This window comes from Oryzias latipes, chromosome 6 (assembly GCF_002234675.1).
Source record: "Oryzias latipes chromosome 6, ASM223467v1".
In the NCBI taxonomy this organism is placed as follows: domain Eukaryota; kingdom Metazoa; phylum Chordata; class Actinopteri; order Beloniformes; family Adrianichthyidae; genus Oryzias; species Oryzias latipes.
The window spans coordinates 4,378,867-4,397,174 of NC_019864.2; the positions used below are offsets into that span (position 1 = coordinate 4,378,867).

General features: G+C 42.4%; 1 protein-coding gene across 1 annotated transcript in view; it reads right to left on the reverse strand.

Annotated features, from left to right (window-relative positions):
• Positions 1-18,308, reverse strand: part of LOC101169916 (receptor-type tyrosine-protein phosphatase beta) — a 44,495-nt gene that overhangs the window by 7,931 nt on the left and 18,256 nt on the right. The window contains exons 8-28 of the mRNA XM_011472851.3: positions 17,344-17,607; positions 16,838-17,101; positions 15,251-15,514; positions 14,810-15,073; positions 14,462-14,731; positions 12,635-12,898; positions 12,287-12,553; positions 7,712-8,002; positions 6,440-6,718; positions 6,213-6,362; positions 4,963-5,212; positions 4,668-4,780; positions 4,469-4,574; positions 4,302-4,379; positions 4,166-4,183; positions 4,004-4,088; positions 3,563-3,653; positions 3,408-3,484; positions 1,202-1,336; positions 606-728; positions 349-512 (exon numbers count right to left, since the gene is read on the reverse strand). Coding sequence (XP_011471153.3) covers positions 349-512; positions 606-728; positions 1,202-1,336; positions 3,408-3,484; positions 3,563-3,653; positions 4,004-4,088; positions 4,166-4,183; positions 4,302-4,379; positions 4,469-4,574; positions 4,668-4,780; positions 4,963-5,212; positions 6,213-6,362; positions 6,440-6,718; positions 7,712-8,002; positions 12,287-12,553; positions 12,635-12,898; positions 14,462-14,731; positions 14,810-15,073; positions 15,251-15,514; positions 16,838-17,101; positions 17,344-17,607 — 3,817 coding nt within the window. The remainder of the gene's footprint in view (positions 1-348; positions 513-605; positions 729-1,201; positions 1,337-3,407; positions 3,485-3,562; positions 3,654-4,003; positions 4,089-4,165; positions 4,184-4,301; positions 4,380-4,468; positions 4,575-4,667; positions 4,781-4,962; positions 5,213-6,212; positions 6,363-6,439; positions 6,719-7,711; positions 8,003-12,286; positions 12,554-12,634; positions 12,899-14,461; positions 14,732-14,809; positions 15,074-15,250; positions 15,515-16,837; positions 17,102-17,343; positions 17,608-18,308) is intronic.

Below are 18,308 nucleotides of genomic sequence, written 5' to 3' on the forward strand. Positions count from 1 at the left end.
TCTTGAGAACAACGGTTCCATTTCACTTGCAGATGAACTCTTGTGTGGTTTACCTTAATGCACATGGACTTTTCACAAACCAAAGAGTGGAAAAGAACCAAATGCATGTAATTACCGTACTTAAGTTCTGTGTGTTAAAGAGAGGGGAAAAACAAATCAAATCAAATATTCACAATCTCCCTACTACAGGCAGGGAGACTCATCTAATCGAGCTTTGCTCAGCATAGTCAGTTCTCATTTACAACAATGAACTTCATCTCATCTTTAAATCTTTGGCACCAGTATGAATATCGTTCTTTACATTAACAGCGTAACCATAGGTTCCTTGAAACACAGAATGCTCTTTACCTGCAGTGGACCACAGTGGGACCAGAACCAGGTGACCTGTTGACGTAGTCCCGCACTGTTCGGACAAACTGGATGAGGGACTGGGTGTTGTCAGGAATGCCGTGATCGGGCCACACCGTGTAATGAAACTGCCGAACCAAACGGCTGAAGCTAAGCTGCTCCTCCTGGACACAGAAACATAAGAGCGGATGTAGGTTTTAGGTCTTAATTCGACTCCTGAAAGCTTGTGTTTTGGTTCAGGAACTTGAATTGCATACGCTGCAGATTCTGAACTCTCGGATCGTCCACTCTGACAGCACCGACTCTGAAAGCATCTGCACAATCAGATCTCCGTAGTACAGCGGGTCCTGATCAAAGGGCCAGTAGTGGTCACACTTTACCTGAATAAAAAAGTAAACTTTTATTAACTGAATTGTTGCAACCATTCTAACTGGATACAATTCAAGATAAAATAAGGGTGTTTTACTCTTTAGTGTCACCTTTTGCTTTCTCAGTTCGAGGATTAGACCAAAAACTTGTAAAATACTGAACTGTTCTGAACTGTTCTGGACTGAACTGGATGATGAGATGATAATGGATTGAGGTTGGTTTATTGTTTCTTTCTTTTTGGGTAACGCAATGAGACAAGCTCAAATTAAGCTTTAATCTATAACACTTAAATGAAAACTTTAAGAAATATTAGTCTGAAACAACACTGAATAAAATAGTAAATTTGGCATTAGTAAGGAAAAAGTATTAAATTAAGTTAACACAAAAAAAATCAAATTAAATTGTTGAATAATTAATCAAGACAATTATCAAGTAAAATAAATAAGAAGAAAAAATTAAAAAGATGTTTCCAGCTTGCACTCACTCTGCCTTTCTCCACACACTGCGTGACCATGACCACGTTGTGGACGTTCTGTTCCCACACCATCTTCCAGAAATCATCTTTAGTTCCTGGCAGTGGACCCTGTGTGGCAATGTACTCCCGGCGAAAATTATTGCCCTGAAAAAAACAAAAAGGTGACATTTATCCTGAGCTGGCTTCTGCTGCTCTAGAACACCAGGATGACCAACAACTTGCGTTGCTGTGCGCTGCCATTGTCCTTCTCTATCTGCCAGCTTCTAGTTCACTTGTATATGCAGTTATGATAAATTTCAAAGTGCACCAGCCTTGAGAACAAAATAACAAATAAGAGTCTTTGTGCTGACTATAATCCCAAGCAGAAGGTGAGAACAGATGAGTTGCAGTAGATTCATTTTAGAGCAGCAGAAACAGACTTCAGTGTCATCACTAAGCTAATTCACGCCAATAGAAAGATGCAGGTTTATTCTGCTGCAGTGGGTGGCAGATCAGACTGATCCAAACTTGTCTGTCCCAAACTGTGACTGCACCAAGACTACACAAGGATTTCACCAAGTTAAACTAGGGCAAAACCAAAACTAAACCAGGACCAAACCACGACCAGACCCAGACTAAACTAGGACTGTACTAAGACTAGACCAGGACATCAGTAAGACAGAATCAAGACAAAATCAAGACTACACAACATTAAACCAGGACTTCAAGTAAACCAAATCTGGACAATCAAGACAGGTCCTAAAGTGAGCCCGATCGAAATCAATTTGCAATCATACTGTAATGATTGAACTGAAACTTTACTTGAACTAAATGCACCGAGACTGTTTCAAGTCTAAACCAGGATTGTACCAGGACTAAGCAAAGATTAAACAGGGATAGACAAGCACAAAACTAAGACTGTTAAAAGAATGCACCATGAATTAATTAAGACTGCACCAAGGGCCAAACCAAGACTGCACTAAAACCACACCAACACCAAGCCCGCATTGTACTGAACATGTCATTAGCTGCAGTTACATGGACAAAAGTTATCAGAATGAATGCCTGATCGGAAGAAAAATGCGTCATGTAAACACGCCGTTCGGAATAATCTGCCCCGATCAGACTCATTCGGATCAAAATTTCTTTCTGCTCGAGATAGTTGGGTTATGCCGATTGTTGATATGATCATGGTACATGTAAACAGTTAACTGTGTTTATAAATACAGTTAATAAATTGCTAGTCACTAAAATCGTTGATCGTGGGTCATTGCTGCTCTGGTTTTGCATCATGCGTAGACGGTGCGGCGCTCCAGAGGAGGCTTTAAAACGCAAACAGGACCGACTGGCTGCTCCACGCGAGCAAATTGTGTCTTTGAGCAGAGCAGCCGGACTCCTAGCTTTGTGTTTGCGGGCAGGGGAGGGTGGATATGGTGCTTTGTTACGAGTTCCGGTTGACAGTCTGTCCCGCCACTCTTCGTGAGCGAGCTGCCAAACTCAGGAGGACCGTGTCTCCCGGTACAACTGTATCCCCAAGCAGAGGAGAGGCTTTGGGGTTGTGTGTGAGCTAACGGAGGCAGCTTTTCAAAGGAGAAATGCCGCGCAGTCCTTAGAAATCGTTCAAACAATCACGTGGATTTGTGTTTCCAGCCGTGACCCGACAAAATAAAGGCTGACGGTATTCCCACATATTAACGTGCAGCCAAGATGCAGACTTCGGCATTGCCCGCATGGGTCCGTTCCGCCACAAAAAAGCACAAAAAAAAAAAAAGTTGAGCAAACAGGCGCTTCATAATAATCATAATGATAATAAAAACATCACGTTCAGACGATCATCCTGCTTTATGTGGCAGCTCTGTTTGTTTACAACGGAACTCATTTCTTCTTCCGGTATTTTAGAGAGTTCTGCACATCTAAATTATTTATTCTGACCGAAAGTGTGGGGTATGTAAACGTTTGTTATAATCGGAAAAAAAATTTCTGGGCCCATGTACACAGTTCAATTCTAATCCAATCTTTGATCCGATCAAAGATGTTTTGCACATGGAACTGCAGTTAGTATTGGATTATGTTGAATAAGCACTGTAACCACTCTGCTTTAAGGTTCTGCTTTTGTTTAAACCAATATTTTCCTCTGCACTCATTTTTTAAAACTGAGGCTGAATGACGTCAATGGAAAAATGAATTGTGTCTGTGGGTAAAAGGCCACTAGCATGTGGTTCCAGGAGGATCATACTGGGATGTAGCTTGCGTTGATGTAGTCTGAACAGGGATCATCGTCCACATAGGAGAGCTTCACCCTGGTGGAGTCATCTGTGCACAAGCAAAGCAGAGCTGCAGTTCCACACAGACAAAGAACCAAGCAGTGAGTTGGCTGGAGGGGTCACCTACAGGGAAGAATGTTATTGTACCGGTTCTTCCCACGGTTCTCTGGCAGCAGTGCTGAGTCCAGAGGCTGATTCCGACCAACATCCTTCAGGTCCTGACAGAAGGAAAACAAGAACCTAAAAGTCAAAAAATGAGGAGAAATCCATCTGCCCAACATGATGAAAGTGAGAAGATCTGTTGTCATCTCCTGAGCTACACGTTAGCGGCTGTGTGTTTAGTGGCGTAGCTCCTGACAAACAGTGAGCACTGATCGTATTCTAACAAGGGTGGACCTCAGGAGCTAGTGCGATTACATGTTTTCCAGATATTATTCACAAAGTCACAGATGATTACCTGGATCAGGTGTCCAGCCAATAAGAACATGTCCTAGTGGAGTATGTCAAAAACAAGCACTCTGTTCTAACAGGTACTGAATGCTCAAGAAGATGGACTTGGGTGGCTCACCTCATACTCTTCTGAGAGAAGATAGTGGGAGTCTGCTTGCAGTTTGTTGAAGTGGGACTCAAAGTTCATGATCCTGATGGGACTGCTAATGATAAGGAAAAGTTTAACAACAAATCTCACCTGAACTGTATCAGCAAAACAGAGAACATCTGAATGTCTCACCTAGAGGTTCTTCTGTTTCTGAGAAACAATGAAAACAAAAAGTTCAACGTCAAACTCAACAAACCCATTCCATGTGGAGCTTCAACACACTATTTGTAATCATTATTACCGGTTAAGATTAAACATTGTTTCTTACCCTCTGATACCCAGCTGGGTTCCTGTACTAAGTCTCTCTCTTCTCTGACTCATTCCAAAAACAGGCCTCTCCTCACCCCTGAATCCAACAGCAACAGGTGATAAGCAGGTGAATCAATGCCCAGCCATCATCTCCCTGTCAGTGACTGCTCATGTGCAGTTACTCACACTCTGCCAACCCTGCGCCTGCAAACCAACAGAGCGGTGATAACCACGACCACTGCGATGAGGAAAAGTCCAGCGCTGATGCCTCCAATCACCCCGTTCAGACTTTCTGCAGCACAGTTTCCAGAATGTTATCAAAATCGTCCTGGCCCGTACCCTCTTTCACTTAGCTTCAGAATGTTAAGTTGTGGTAGGTCCTTACCAGTCTCAGTGACAATGGGCAGAGACAGATACGTGTCTGTGAACAGAGGACTGAAGGTGCCGATGTCCTTTGAATCTTCATGGAAGAGCTGAGTGAAAGCTCGGATGCTGAGCCTGGAAGACAGTAGTACCATCAGTATCAACCTATAATTTCTGCACCACAAAGTTTGGGTCATCCAGGAGCATTTTTAACCAGGCTTATTCGTGATGGAATGTTTACTGACTCAATTTCAGACCGCTTGTATCCCTGTCCCTTAAGTTTAGCTACTGTTATGACAGGATAAAGTCATGGATACCTGTAGGAGGTCCTGGGCTTCAGTGGTCCATCACAGAACTGGTTTAGGTCACTGCTGGGCTCACAGGGTCCCCCCAGTGGTTCCATGCCTGACCCCAGGCTGATGTTGAAGACATGGGCATTGCTGTCAAGGCTCTCTGAGCAGTAACTGGAGAAGTAACTGGTCTGGTAAGACTTGATGGAGCTGTTGGAGATGTAGTCCCTGTAAGAAGGTAGTGGGTGATACTGGTCGGGCAGAACATCTTCCACACCTGCAAACGGGTCAAAGACAGATTTAATTCCTGTTTTGATATTTGGAATTCTACATCTTTCCAGTTTAAATATTGCCTGTGTTTAAATCTAACATGTATACCGTATCAAATATTTCTTTTAATTTTTGTAACCATAACACTAAACACATTTTTCCATTAAAAGTCTGACCCATTTACCAAAGCTGTTTTCTTTCAGTGGCTGTGGTGTCTGACGGACATGAGCGTAATTACAAAGTTTTCAAAAGTCAAAATTATTTTTTTAGATGATTGTTAGCAAAATCTGTATTGGTAGTCACTAAAATCTGCATCCAGCAATCCATGCTTTCTTCACCGCACAAAGTAAATATGAAAGGGAACTTTTGGTTTATTTGTTGTCTCTATAGTGTCTACAGCTTGTTCAGATGCAGCTTTGAATCTCTCTACTGGGACACCCAGAAGAAAGCATGTCACACCAATAAACCTATCACACTAATTTTTCTCCACAGCTTTCAGTTGTTTTTATACTATACAACAATTTCCAGTCTTTGTTTTTGATGATAAAACTCTTAGGTTACATAAGATTTTGCTTTTTGTGGGTTTGAAATACAGAGATGACTGAGTGCTTTCAGCTGCTGGCGCCCAGCTCTGTAGTAACACGTGAAACATCTTTCCTGTTAACTTTTAAAACAATCCCAAAACACCTATTTTCTTAAACCACTATTTAGGGATCAAGGGGAATCCTAAAACCTATTTTTTGTAGTTTATTTTATTTTCCCATCTCTTGGGCTGTTTATTTTTTAAACAATTTTGTTTTTTATTGTAAGAAAAACACTTCAGTAATTACTTATAATTAAAGGTTCTTCATTTAAAATTACCACTATTCCTTTTTTCTGAAATGCACTTTCTGAGATCTGATTACTTGATCTGCAACAGAAGCATCTGAAGATGATCCACTCATCTTTTCAGACTCATTTCATAAGATTTCCTCTACAGAAGGTCCTCCACAGTCCAGTCCACTCACCCTTAGACTCTGTCACCACCACAGTAAAGAACTTGATAGCGCCATTGGTATCACTGAACCAGCTGCAGTTAAACGAAAACAAGATGGAGCATGTGGAAACAACAGTGGACCTCTCACTGACCCGGGTACCAATGGGGAGTGCGGGAGGACCTGCAGGGGAAGGGCAAAGAGTATATTGACCTCCTGCCTGGCTGATAGATGGTTCATTATGATCCAGCATCTCTTACGATCAATCATGGTGACTATGCTGTCCTCTACCTCACTGCTGGTGGTCCCAGCAGAGATGACCTTTACATAGACTGTATAGTGTCTGTGGGGATCTAGCTGAGTAATGACATAGCTGGTGGAGTCCTTCCCAGTGCGCCGAGAGTAGACAACGGTGCGGGAGTCCTGATGAACACACTCAATGTTGTAGGAGTCAAAATCAGCCTCTGGGGGTGTCCATGAGCAGGAGATGGAAGTAGAGCTTTGGGGCCGGCAATGGAGGCCGAGGACTCGCCCTGGTCCTGCACAAGAAGACAGAACAGCCTGAAATGAAGAGATGCCTTGAGTCTGTTTCTTCTCCATCATCACCACTGAGCTGCCAAAAGACTTGGTTTCCTAAACCTTTGAAGGTGTGAAAAATTCGTTCACATTTGACAGCCCACTAAAAAATTTACATTTTTCAACATTTTTCTGGTCGTGTAAATACTTTAGAATTCTAGTGCCAAAGATTTTTGTGGCTTATCTCATATCCGAACTTAGAAATCTGAATTTCTGAATAAGTTAAAAACATTTGGGAGAGCCATAAGGACTGCTACTGGTCACGCTCAACTGATCAGGGAGGTGTCCAGATGCCTGGGCCACCTCAGGTTTCCGCTCTTGATCATACCCTTTTAGATGTGCTGTCTTTGCCTGGATGGGCACTGAAATCTGCCAGTAGAACAATAGAGTTCCCAGTAGGAACACTCTTCTGTAAGAGACCTAAAACAATCCCTGAGTAGTCTGTACTCCTGACTGGCCTATAAGCTGGTCATGGTAAGAGACCTGTCCTTGACCAGGAGATTCAGGAACGCAGCGCTCTCATTTACCGAGGTGAACCTCAGGCCATTATGACTGAACTGGGGGCTATAACCACACCCACACCTGCCTGTCACTGTGGGCAGCTCCAGAGTTAAAGAGAGTCACACCTGTCTTGAGGAGTTTGCGTTCATAGTCCCATTATTACCATAATCAAGGATTTGAGGATTCACATATGCACAAAAGATGGCTTCTTTTTTTCACAGTTTTGTTAATAATTATAGAGGTTTGAGCAACTTTTTTGTTTGAAATTAGGCCCCTGGTGTCTGTAATAAAAACACACTCAGTTCTTTGTGGGGACACAAATGTTCTGACTGGACCAAACTTTCAGAGATTTTCCTTCAGTGAAGGTCACTTAAAAAATGAATACATCTTCTGATGTTCAGTGTCTGGCATTTAAAAAAAATAAAACAAAAATGAAGTTAGGTACTGTCACTTACTGGTTCGGATGCTGTTGTAGATGGGGATGCTGTGGGTGACCACGGCCCCTGGCTGTGTGGCCCCACTGACAGTGCGAAGGCTGAAGCTGTAAAGCCGTCCAGGGAACAGTCCTGTCAGGATACGACTGCCGGATATCCGGCTGTGATAGGGGTTCACAACAGACAGCTGGTCATGAGGGTCCCACTGCAGGTCAAAGTCATCATAGTCTGACCCCACGGGCCCACTCCAGGTGATCTCCAAGGAGGTGTTGGTGACCCCCCCAAACAGGAAAGATGCGGGCGGTTTAGGAGCTGAGAAATAAGAAAGTAAAGGGAAGAAGAAATCATCAAAGGACTTTCCCCATCTTCAGAGTTTCTTCATGAGATTAGATCTTAGAAGCAGAATTCTGTATTCTTAATGCAACTGGGATTAAGTATTGTTTGTGGGTATTTGTACTTAAATGAGAATTTAAATATATACAAATAATGACAGTTAAACTGGGACCCTACTTCTCCTCCTCCTGGATGCGGAGCACAGATTCCCAAAGGGATGTGTGCTCAGTCCTTCTGTACACGCTCTGTACGGCAGATTGTAGACCAGCCCACACCAGCAACACCATAGTGAGGTTTGCAGACGACACTAATGCGGTGGGGCTGATCTTTGGGGCTGATGAGACGGCCTACAGAGATGAAGTCCTGAAACTGTCCAGGTGGTGTCAGGCTAATAAACTCATCCTGAACACCACCAAGACCAAGGAGATCATCCTGGACTTTAGGAAGCACAGAGCAGATCCACCCCCACTCTACATCAACGGAAACTGTGTGGAGAGGGTCCACAGATTCATCCTCCTGGGCACCACCATCTCGGCTGACCTCACCTGTTCCGTCAACACCATTACTGTCATCGGGAAGGCACAGCAGCGCCTGTGCAGAGAGTGGTAAAGACAGCGCAGAGGATCTGCCCTCTGCCCTCACTGAAGGACATTTACCAGTCATGCTGCCTTAGCAGAGTGACTAGCATCATCAATGACTCCACCCATCCTGCTTTCCCTGTGTTCGACCTGCTGCCCTCTGGCAGGAGGTACAGGTCCATCAGAACCAGGACAAACAGACTCAGGAAAATCCTCTTTCCACAGGCAATCACCATACGGAACACACATTCTTCCACTAACTACACCCCACTCTGACTGTTTCACACACACTAAACTCCTGTTTATTACGAATGTGTGCAATAACTGACTTTTCATCTACCTCTACACACAATATTTGTTATGCTGCACTTTATTGAACTCCACTTTATTCTATTTTTTCATAGATGTATTTAATTGTTTCTTGTTCATATTTTGATTAGATTTACAGTATTTTGACCACTCCAAGGCTGCTACGATTTCCTTGTATTATTATGTACAATTTTTACACGCGCAATGCTGAATTCATGCCGTAAATGCCCAAGTAATGCTCCTGCAGAAGGTTATTTAATGCATATAATAAAAAAAAGTCTACATCGAAGATGTGAGAGCTGCATGTGGACATCTGTGGATCTAAATTCTTCAGAAAAATCTTCTTAAAGCACCCTCCTCCTAAGCGGAAGGACTTTGCCCCTGCCTCGCTCTCAGCTGTACTTTCTGCAAGATGGGCAGGGGGTTGCCTGGGGCCCAAGGCCGGTCTTTCATAGGGGGGCTGGTTTGTGCCTGGGTTCAGGGTTGGGGGGGATTCTCAAAAAGAAATGTATAGAAAAATAAATGACCATTTCAAGAGGAAATGGATCCTGTGTTTTGCAGACTTCATTCCCACTCTTGTGGATGTTATAAAATAGGTGTTTTATTTCTCAAGTGTATTCAATTGCCACACACCAATAATTATTTCTCAAACTTCTAGTCACCGACAGGACAGGATAAAAGTAAATCTTTCATTCTACTGGATTTACTTACATTTTGAGAAAATAAGGCAGTTAAGGAATGTCTAAGAAGGGGGTAAGGATGTCGTATAAAAACAAGTTTGCCGAAAGAAAAAGAAAAATGGTATGTTAAAGACCAACTCCAATGAAACATGTTCTTGTGGTGTTTTTCTGATGACGGAGGGCATATATAAGTAAAATTAAAACAACATACAATTCACAGAAAAAGATACTTTGTTTTATAACAGTAAGTTGCCAAAAGAGTCAATAAACTTAGTGAACATCTTCCTGCATTTGGGAAAATATCATATACATAAGAAAAAGTGGAAAAAAGATCGGCCGAACCTCCTGTGTTTTCAAAATGAAGTCAAATTGTATTTTTCCTCATTGAAATGTATTCACAACTCAAATCCTTTCATTGATGACATTTAACTCTGCTACAGAATGGTTACAAATCTAGGGTCCAGATTGTTGATTTCCTTGTATTTTAATTTATGCTGATTTTTTTAAATATCTTTTATTCATGATACTTTGTGTTTTTTTAGCTTTGTTTTTGAAAAGAGCTGTGCCTTGCATCTTTGTGTGTTGTGTCTGCGAGAGTTTTGTAATGATTATATTTCAATAAAAAAAAAATATATAAAAAAATATATATATATATAAGTAAAATTAAGCTTAACATCAGTGTAACAGGAAAATATCAGAAATTGATTCTGGGGTTCATTTGGTTTGTGGTAAAATTCACAGAATTTTATTTTCAAGAGAAAATGGGTCTGGGATCTCACAGGTTAAAACTGCATTTCTGAGTATTTCTTTATTCAAATTGTTGTGAATCAGAAGCAGACCATAGAAATGCAGTTTGAAAAAGAAGTTAAATGTGACATAAAAAATACACTTGGTGGGCCTCAAGCAACCTGGTCGCTCCATTCTGATGCATCCACTTGCAGACAAATAGATCCTTGTACATCTTTGTTTTCCTCGTCTGAGCTGGTACGCTTTTACACAAGATCAAAAGATGATTGGAATTGGACTTTAAGGATCCAAAGCACGATGCTGAGAATGAATCAGAAAATGTGTCTGACTCTGAAAACCCAGGTTTGACAATAAGCACTAGCAAGGAGATACTGAAGGTGAAATTTCTAAAACAAATGCAAGGATGGAGGAGGTTTAAGGGTGGATTACTGGACACAACAAGAGACTGCAACTCATGGAAAAGGCTTTAGCAGGAATTGCCAAACGCATAGGAGCAGATGCAGAGGAATCGGATCACAAAGCATCAGAATACGCTGAGTCATGAGGAAAACAGAAAGGACGGTTGTTTCTTCATATGCTCTTACAAAGGAGGGTCCTCAGAGAGTGGTGAGAGGACATCTCTCACAGGAGGGACAGAAAGGACTCACTGGTGGGGATAAGACTGAACCACATAGTTTCTCATTTTATTTTATTGCATTTCCATATAATTTCGGGACATAAAAACTCCTTCATAATTAAAGCGATTTCAGCAATTTTGGTATCAAATCGTTCAGGTTGTTTAGGAAGTAACTGCTTGTACTTTTGGTATTGATAAACTTTATATATTTTTTTAATATTGAACAAAATATGCCCTATAGGAAACAAATAAGAAATTCTTTAAATTCTTCAAAAACTGTGCAATCTGAACCCTATAAATGTCTGCATACTTTCAGCTAAAGACCAAATTCAAACTTTAAAATGTTCAGCAAAGATTGAGCAATTTATGTTGCCTTCAACATTTTAAAATACCTTATGGTTCTTATGAAAATAGAGTTAAAATTTAATGCAAATATTAGGGCATTTTTCAATTTTCAATGTACTTCAATGGATGAAATGTTCAGGATCTAGTGGATGATGTCAAAGCAGAGACGCAATATGGGAGCCACCAGATTTATTAAGATGACAATTTTCCTGACAAACTACCATTACTTGAACACTGTTCGTAACAGTCACAATTTTTTCAGCAAAACGTAGGAACATGTGACCCTCAAACCTGTGGGGTAAACACTTTTGCCTCTACCGCTTGTAGTCTGACACATAGTTTACTGTTTCTCGTATTCATGCCCATATTACATTTTCTCACTGCTTGTCTAACAAATCATGTTCTTAACCTGAAATTGAGGGAACATATTTGAACATACAAACATTAAACTTTCACACATGGAGATTTTATTATTTAGACTAATAAAACATATATCACTGTATCCCTCAACTTGAGAGCTTTTCAAAACTGAAATAATTATTGTGATCTGACTTATAGTTTAGACACAGCATCAAGTTATTGGTGAAACATGTGATGTTCATCATGTTTTTTAAGAGATCCGTTGTTTTCAAACTGTGGTGGACCTTTCATTTGACTCTAGTCAGAATGGATCCTGTGTTTCCTTATTTCAGCTGGTTGATGCAGAGAAACTAGAAAAATAGAACACTATCTAGTTTGAGGATTGTGTCATGGATGAGTCATTCAGAAGATATGTATAATGTTCCTGGTGTGGATTGTCAGATTAAAACAAAAACAAAAAGCCGTTCTCTCATGTCTGCGGTAATGATGTTGTAAAGCCCTGCTGCTTCAAAAATTGAGGATAAACCTCGAGAGCTGCAGATCTGACATTTCAAACTTGACTAAAAACCTAGACACCAGGTGAGATAAGTTTCATGCAAAGCACTGTGGTGTCAAAATGAGGTCTCACCCGTCCGGCCGTTGGTGCTGGCTCGGTTGTGGAGTTCTCCACTCAGACTCAGCACCTCAGCTTGGTACTGTCGGCCCGGTACAAGGCCTGAGAAGACAAACTCTGTGGAATCTGAGCCCAGCTGATGCTCAGCCTGCTTGGAGCCATCAGGATTGTAGAGAGACAGCAGGTACCCGCTCACGTCCCCACAACCATGATTCCAGGTCACCCACAGACGGTCTGACTGGTTACCACTGCTAGCCTTCAGAGATACCACCGCGGCTGGCACTGAGGAGAACCATGTTCTGTTACACAACCTGCAACTTCAAACTGTGAGTAAAAAGTACCAAAGTCCAGTCGTGATGTTACCTGTTCTGGCCCACATGGAAGTCTGGTTGGTCTGTGTGCCACTGTGGATCACAATCACCATCCGATAAGAAGCCCCAGGACGGAGACCCTGAAAGGAACACTGCTGACTGCTGATCTGCAAACGCCGACTTTCCTGCAGGGAGTTGTCGTTTTTATACAAAAAGATCTCGTAAAGTTGAAAGTCTCCCTCTGGTGGTGACCAGTGAAAGGTCAAGCTGGTGGTGGTGCTGGTTTTTATGGACAGGCTGGTGATGGCGGCAGGCCCTGATGGGACAGGAAATTATAACAGAGCAGAAGAACTTTGGATTATAATTTTACTTTTTTTTTTTAAAGATCTGAAGGTTTCTTGTGTTGAAAAGGTTTTCCCGTTACAATAGGGGTTATGAATCTTATGACACACGAAGAGTATATTTGTATAAACCTCTTCTGTATTTGATGCTAAACTTTATCTGTATTATAAATGTGTACATTTCTTTTTGATTACCCCCCCCGACCCAGGCACAAACTAGCCCCCCTAAGAAAGACCGGCCTCATGCCCCAGGCAACCCCCTGCCCATGTTACAGAAAGTACAGTTGAGAGCAAGGCAGGGGCAAAGTCCTTCTGCCCAGGAGGAGGGTTCTTTAAGAAGAATTTTCGGAAGAATTGAGATTAGAGGCCCAGGTGTTGTCATGTCTCATAAATGAGTTCTTTGAATAAATCTAAGCGAAGAATATCTGGATGTTTCCTAAAGAACTAAACTTCATAGTTTGGTTGAAATAAGGTGGCATATAAGATGGCAAGATATGATGAGATAAAAATGTTTAATTCATGTGAAAACATGTAAATTGAAAAATTTAATATTTGAAAAGGGTTCATTTCATTCATTTTCTACCGTTTTATCCCTTTTGGGGTCACGGGGCTGCCAGAGTCTATCCTGGCCACTTGTGGGCGAGCAAAAGGTTTTTTAATTTATTTTTATTCATTTAGATTTTACAATAATTTTACAAGTCTTGTGAAAATATATGTGCCTTTTATATTTTAACATCAAGTTAAGTAAAAAATTGTGTCAGTGAAAAAAAGAAAAAACAACGTTATTTCAAACATACATAGTATTTCAAAATAAGATGTTTTAAGTTCAAAAGAGCATAGAAAGTGTTTTTAACTGTATATCAAACAACTAGAGGTCAGCTTCTGTGTGACATTTGTCTAGGACTGCCCATCTTTGAAATTGCCAACTCAAGCGTAAGTAAAGGAGAAGTAGGTGAGACATAGGTGTGTTGTACAAATGTTTTTTTTTTTTTTTGTGCACCAATTGCATGCAACCTAGGTGTTTGAAATCAGAAAATTATCTAATCGGAGCATAGTGTGTGGGGGCATCTTACGAGCACTTACATATCACATGCACACACCATGTGTAAAACGTTTGTGTGTGGTCAATAAGGAGCCAATACATACATCTCATTAATGACTGGAGTGCAGCGTAAAGGGCACTGTATGACAGTATCGCCCGTACTTTATAAGAGTGTGTAACTTCCATTTTCTTGACGTCCCTTAAATCGGCCATACGAATCTCAAAGGGACTGCAAAAAAGACCCGCAGCCCCTCCTCCCTACAACCCTACCCGGGCCTGGACAACCAAAAACCTGCAGCACTCATATTTTAACTAACGTTTAGTGTGCTGAAGCCACTTCAGGCTTCCTTTTTCCGAGCTGAATCCAATGAGTGACATTCTGTCCAGCCTGTCTTTGATGTGCCTGTTTCGCTGCCATTATCCAGTTGTGAAACGTAAACCCCTTTTTGGGAATGTCTACTTTGTTTTCTTGCCAATGTTGAAATTTATGTCTTACATGTTCGAGCCTTGATGCTGACCCCTGGGCTGTTGATGCCTCCGCTGGTGGTCTGGACCAATAATTGGTAATTCTTGCCTGGTTCAAGGCCTTTAAACCTGTGATGTGTGAGTCCAAAAGGCTGTGAGGCATTTGTGACCAGGCTTCCTCTGTCATCTAGGACCTGCAGGATGTAGCCATCTGCAATGCCCAATGCTTCGTGCCAGCTCACTTGGAGGCTGCAGGTGCTCTGAAGGGGATCCACCTGCAGCCCTGTGACGGACAACGGGACTGTGGGACAGAGACCTGCTGTTAAGGCTGGTTGTGGTCAGCTGATGGGTGCAGCATTGAGGATGTGGGAGGACTCACCTGTGCGGCCAGTGGCGCTGTGGTTGTTCATAAGCTGCCCGCTCACAGACTGAACTACGATACTGTACAGCTGACCCGGCTGTAGAGAATCAAACGTCAACTCATTTTGCTGTTTGAGGATGACGCGCACACTTAGCTCTCGGTCTCCTTGGGACAGGAATACAGAGTACCCGTCCACGTCGCCATGTCCTGGAGTCCAGCTCACCTTCAGGGTGCTGCTGCCCCCTTCATTACTCACATGGATGTTCTTTACCTTACTGGGAACTGAGGAAGAGGAGAGGCAGCTTGAAGGTCAGGCCACTTTCTTTAGAGTTCATTCTGTTCCCAATTGTTTCTATTACGTTGACCTGGTTTGTGGTCTTCTACCTCTGGTCATGGGTGGGTCACAGAACTTTTCATCCTCAGTAGGAACATTTTATGTTTTCATAGAGGGGTACTGACCTGTACGGCCTTCAATGAAGTGGGCTCTCTGGTTGGGACCGCTGAAGGTGGACACCAGAATCTTGTAAAGTCGTCCGGGTGTAAGCGATGTCAGGACACACTCCCCTACATTGCTGCCCAGAGTGACAGGTGGAAACACCTTCATGTCGCTGTACAGCAGCTGCACCTCATAGTGATCCACGTCACCTTGAGCCGGCAGCCATGACACCCACAGTTCCTTTGTCCCTGACCCTGTTAGAGTCAGAGATCTAACCGGGGCTGGCACTGAAAGTGAGACAAGACCTGAGATTAGCCTCTTTGTCGTTCTATATCTGAGTTACAGTCTGTTTAATCTAACTCCATAGTTTCCTCCGAGGCTCTGCCAAGTCGAGTCTGAGATGAAGTGCTGAATGACGTGCTGTTCCTCACCCGCTCGTTAATCACATTCGTCCTGCTTGTTGGACCTGTTGTTTGACCTGTTGCCCTCAGGAAGGCGCTACAGGTGCATCATATCAAGGACAAACCGCCTAAAAAACAGTTTTTTCCCCAAAGCCATAACCACCCTGAACTCCCACATGCACTGACACTGACAGCTCCACCCCCATGTCTCTCTCTCTCACTATGGGCATCCCATAATGTCAACACCATCTCAATATGTGCAATATCATCTCATCATGTGCAATACATTAAGTGCAATATATCTCTGCCATCATGGACACAGCAGGTTTTTTTGTGTTTGTTATAACTACGTCTCTGCAGAAATTTCTATTGTAGATTTTGTTCTTTTGTATATTGTACTTCGTAAATTGTGCTCTTCATTTTGTGAAATTATTTTATTTTATTATTATATTATTTTGCGAGATTACTTCTCTCTTGCATGTTTGCACTGAATAGTGAGCGGCTTTAATTTCACTGCATGTGTGTGTGATGCGAATTGTACATGTGTACAGTGACAATAAAGGCATTCTATTCAATTCTATTCTTTAGACACTGCAGCTCTTATTTCTAGAATTATGATCTATTAGTCCTCATCACTTCTCTGCAGCTTTTTTTTTGTTGTCACCTGCCCAACCGCCCAATGAACATGTGTTATCCCCTAAATTACTTAAATTTCATAAAAGGCAAAAAAGAACCACATTGCCTGGCAGATGGTCCATTTGAAAAAAAAACATCTAAGAGGGTGTAAAGCTGTTGATGGAGGAGTCATAACTACAACGTCTTGTTGTTCTGGTAGTTGCATGTTATGGTTGCCCCCTAGTGATGTTTTTTGGTTCTGTTTTTGGCAGGTTAGCTATGCACTCTCCCTGATTGGTCACAGCTGCCTGCAATTATCGTGCTTCCCATTTAAGTTCTGTTCTTTCTGTGTTTTGTGTTGGAGCATCTTCTACGTTGGATCATTTGTTTGGAATCTCGAGTAAATTCTTGAAACTTGATGAACGTGTTTGAGTCTTCCTGCTCCTGGGTTTATTTTCCCTGACCAACCGTGATACTGTGACCTTCGTTGCTCTGGTTCACATCCAGCTCATTGTCATTTGATGGATTGGTGTGGACTATGGACCAACTCTGATTGTGTGGTTGTCAGTGTGGTGGCCGGAGCCGGTTACTCACGGGTCCGTCCAAAGGTAGAGGCACTGGCTTCATACGTCCCACTCCAGGTATTCACCAGCACTGTGTACAGGCGTCCAGGTGTCAGGCCCATGAACACGCACTCACTCTGCACCTTTGGCAGTGTCTTATTCTGAAGGAGGGTGTTGTTGTGTTTGATGAACACTTGGTACCGGTCTAGGTCTCCGGCAGCATGTCGCCAGTACACTTTCAGGTAGTCGTCCCTCGCGCTGTGGGTCGCAGTCGGGCTTTGCACCATGGCTGGCTCTGAAGGTGAAAGTGTGGGGTGAGTTTCATGCTGAAAAGATATTCTTTTTGTGGATGAAGAACAAGCCTAATCAGAACAAACTTGTGAAATATATATCATAATGAAGAGTTAATGAAGCCCTTGGCAGGAATTGTGTTTCTTGTTTTACTGCTGGCAGAACAGAAGTGTCTTGAACTTAAGTGAAGAAGCTACAGAAAGAAACTTAAAACAGAATTCTGGACCAGAACACAGCATAACTTACGGGTTCTCTCCTGGATGAAGGTGCTGTTCTGGTAGCGCCCACTGCAGCTGGTGATGGAAATGTTATAAAGCCGTCCAGGAACCAGCGAATTAAAGATGCAGCTGGGGTTGGATTTGGAGACAGCTACAGTGTGGAGCGTCCTGTCCTGGTCTGCTAGAGTCACCAGGTAACTGTCTACCTCACCTGCAGCCTGGCCCCAGGACACGGTCAGAAAATTTGTCCGGCCATTGTTACTGACCCGTACGTCTGTGACTGCAGCTGGCACTGGAGGACAGACAGAACAGGTATAAGCAGTGTGAATTTCCCAATCTTTGTTATGTCCCAGTGTTATTGAGTGGTAACAGGAGGGCTGTAGCTCAACGGATTGAGTACTGTCAGCTTTTTGGTTGTTTGGGGGTTCAAATCCTTGGTTGACAGTCATTGTGACAAATATTTAAACGACACAGAGTACACAAGTGCATCAGCTATAATTGTGTCTACCCTCCTGTTTGGTTCCATAACAAAGATTTTTCATGGTTTTTATCCTCAAACAGGGACAACTGTCTGAGATGTTCCGTGCTGGACTGCAGATGGAAATAGATGCAATTCGCTTAAAAACGTAAAGACCTATAATTTGCGGCAAAGAACAAACTTTATCCCATGTGACTGATGCTCTTGTACACTCCCTGTTCAATAAAATTTTTTTTGAAACATAGGAGCAGGATGTAACTTGGCAGATACAAAACATTCTGGACAAACATTTGCTGACGTGAGGAGGCCAGCAGTTTCTACAATTACCTGTTTCCTGGCATCAGTGAGGTCTTACACTCACCCTGACAGGAAGCTGTGCAGCAGAGGCCTGCACCTTCCTTAGTGTTGTCGTCCTCAAAACTTCCTGAAAATTTCTAAAGAAATTCCTGCTTTTCAACAATATCCTGCTTTCAGTTGAACACAAACACAGGAAACCTTCTCTGCTCGTCACTCAG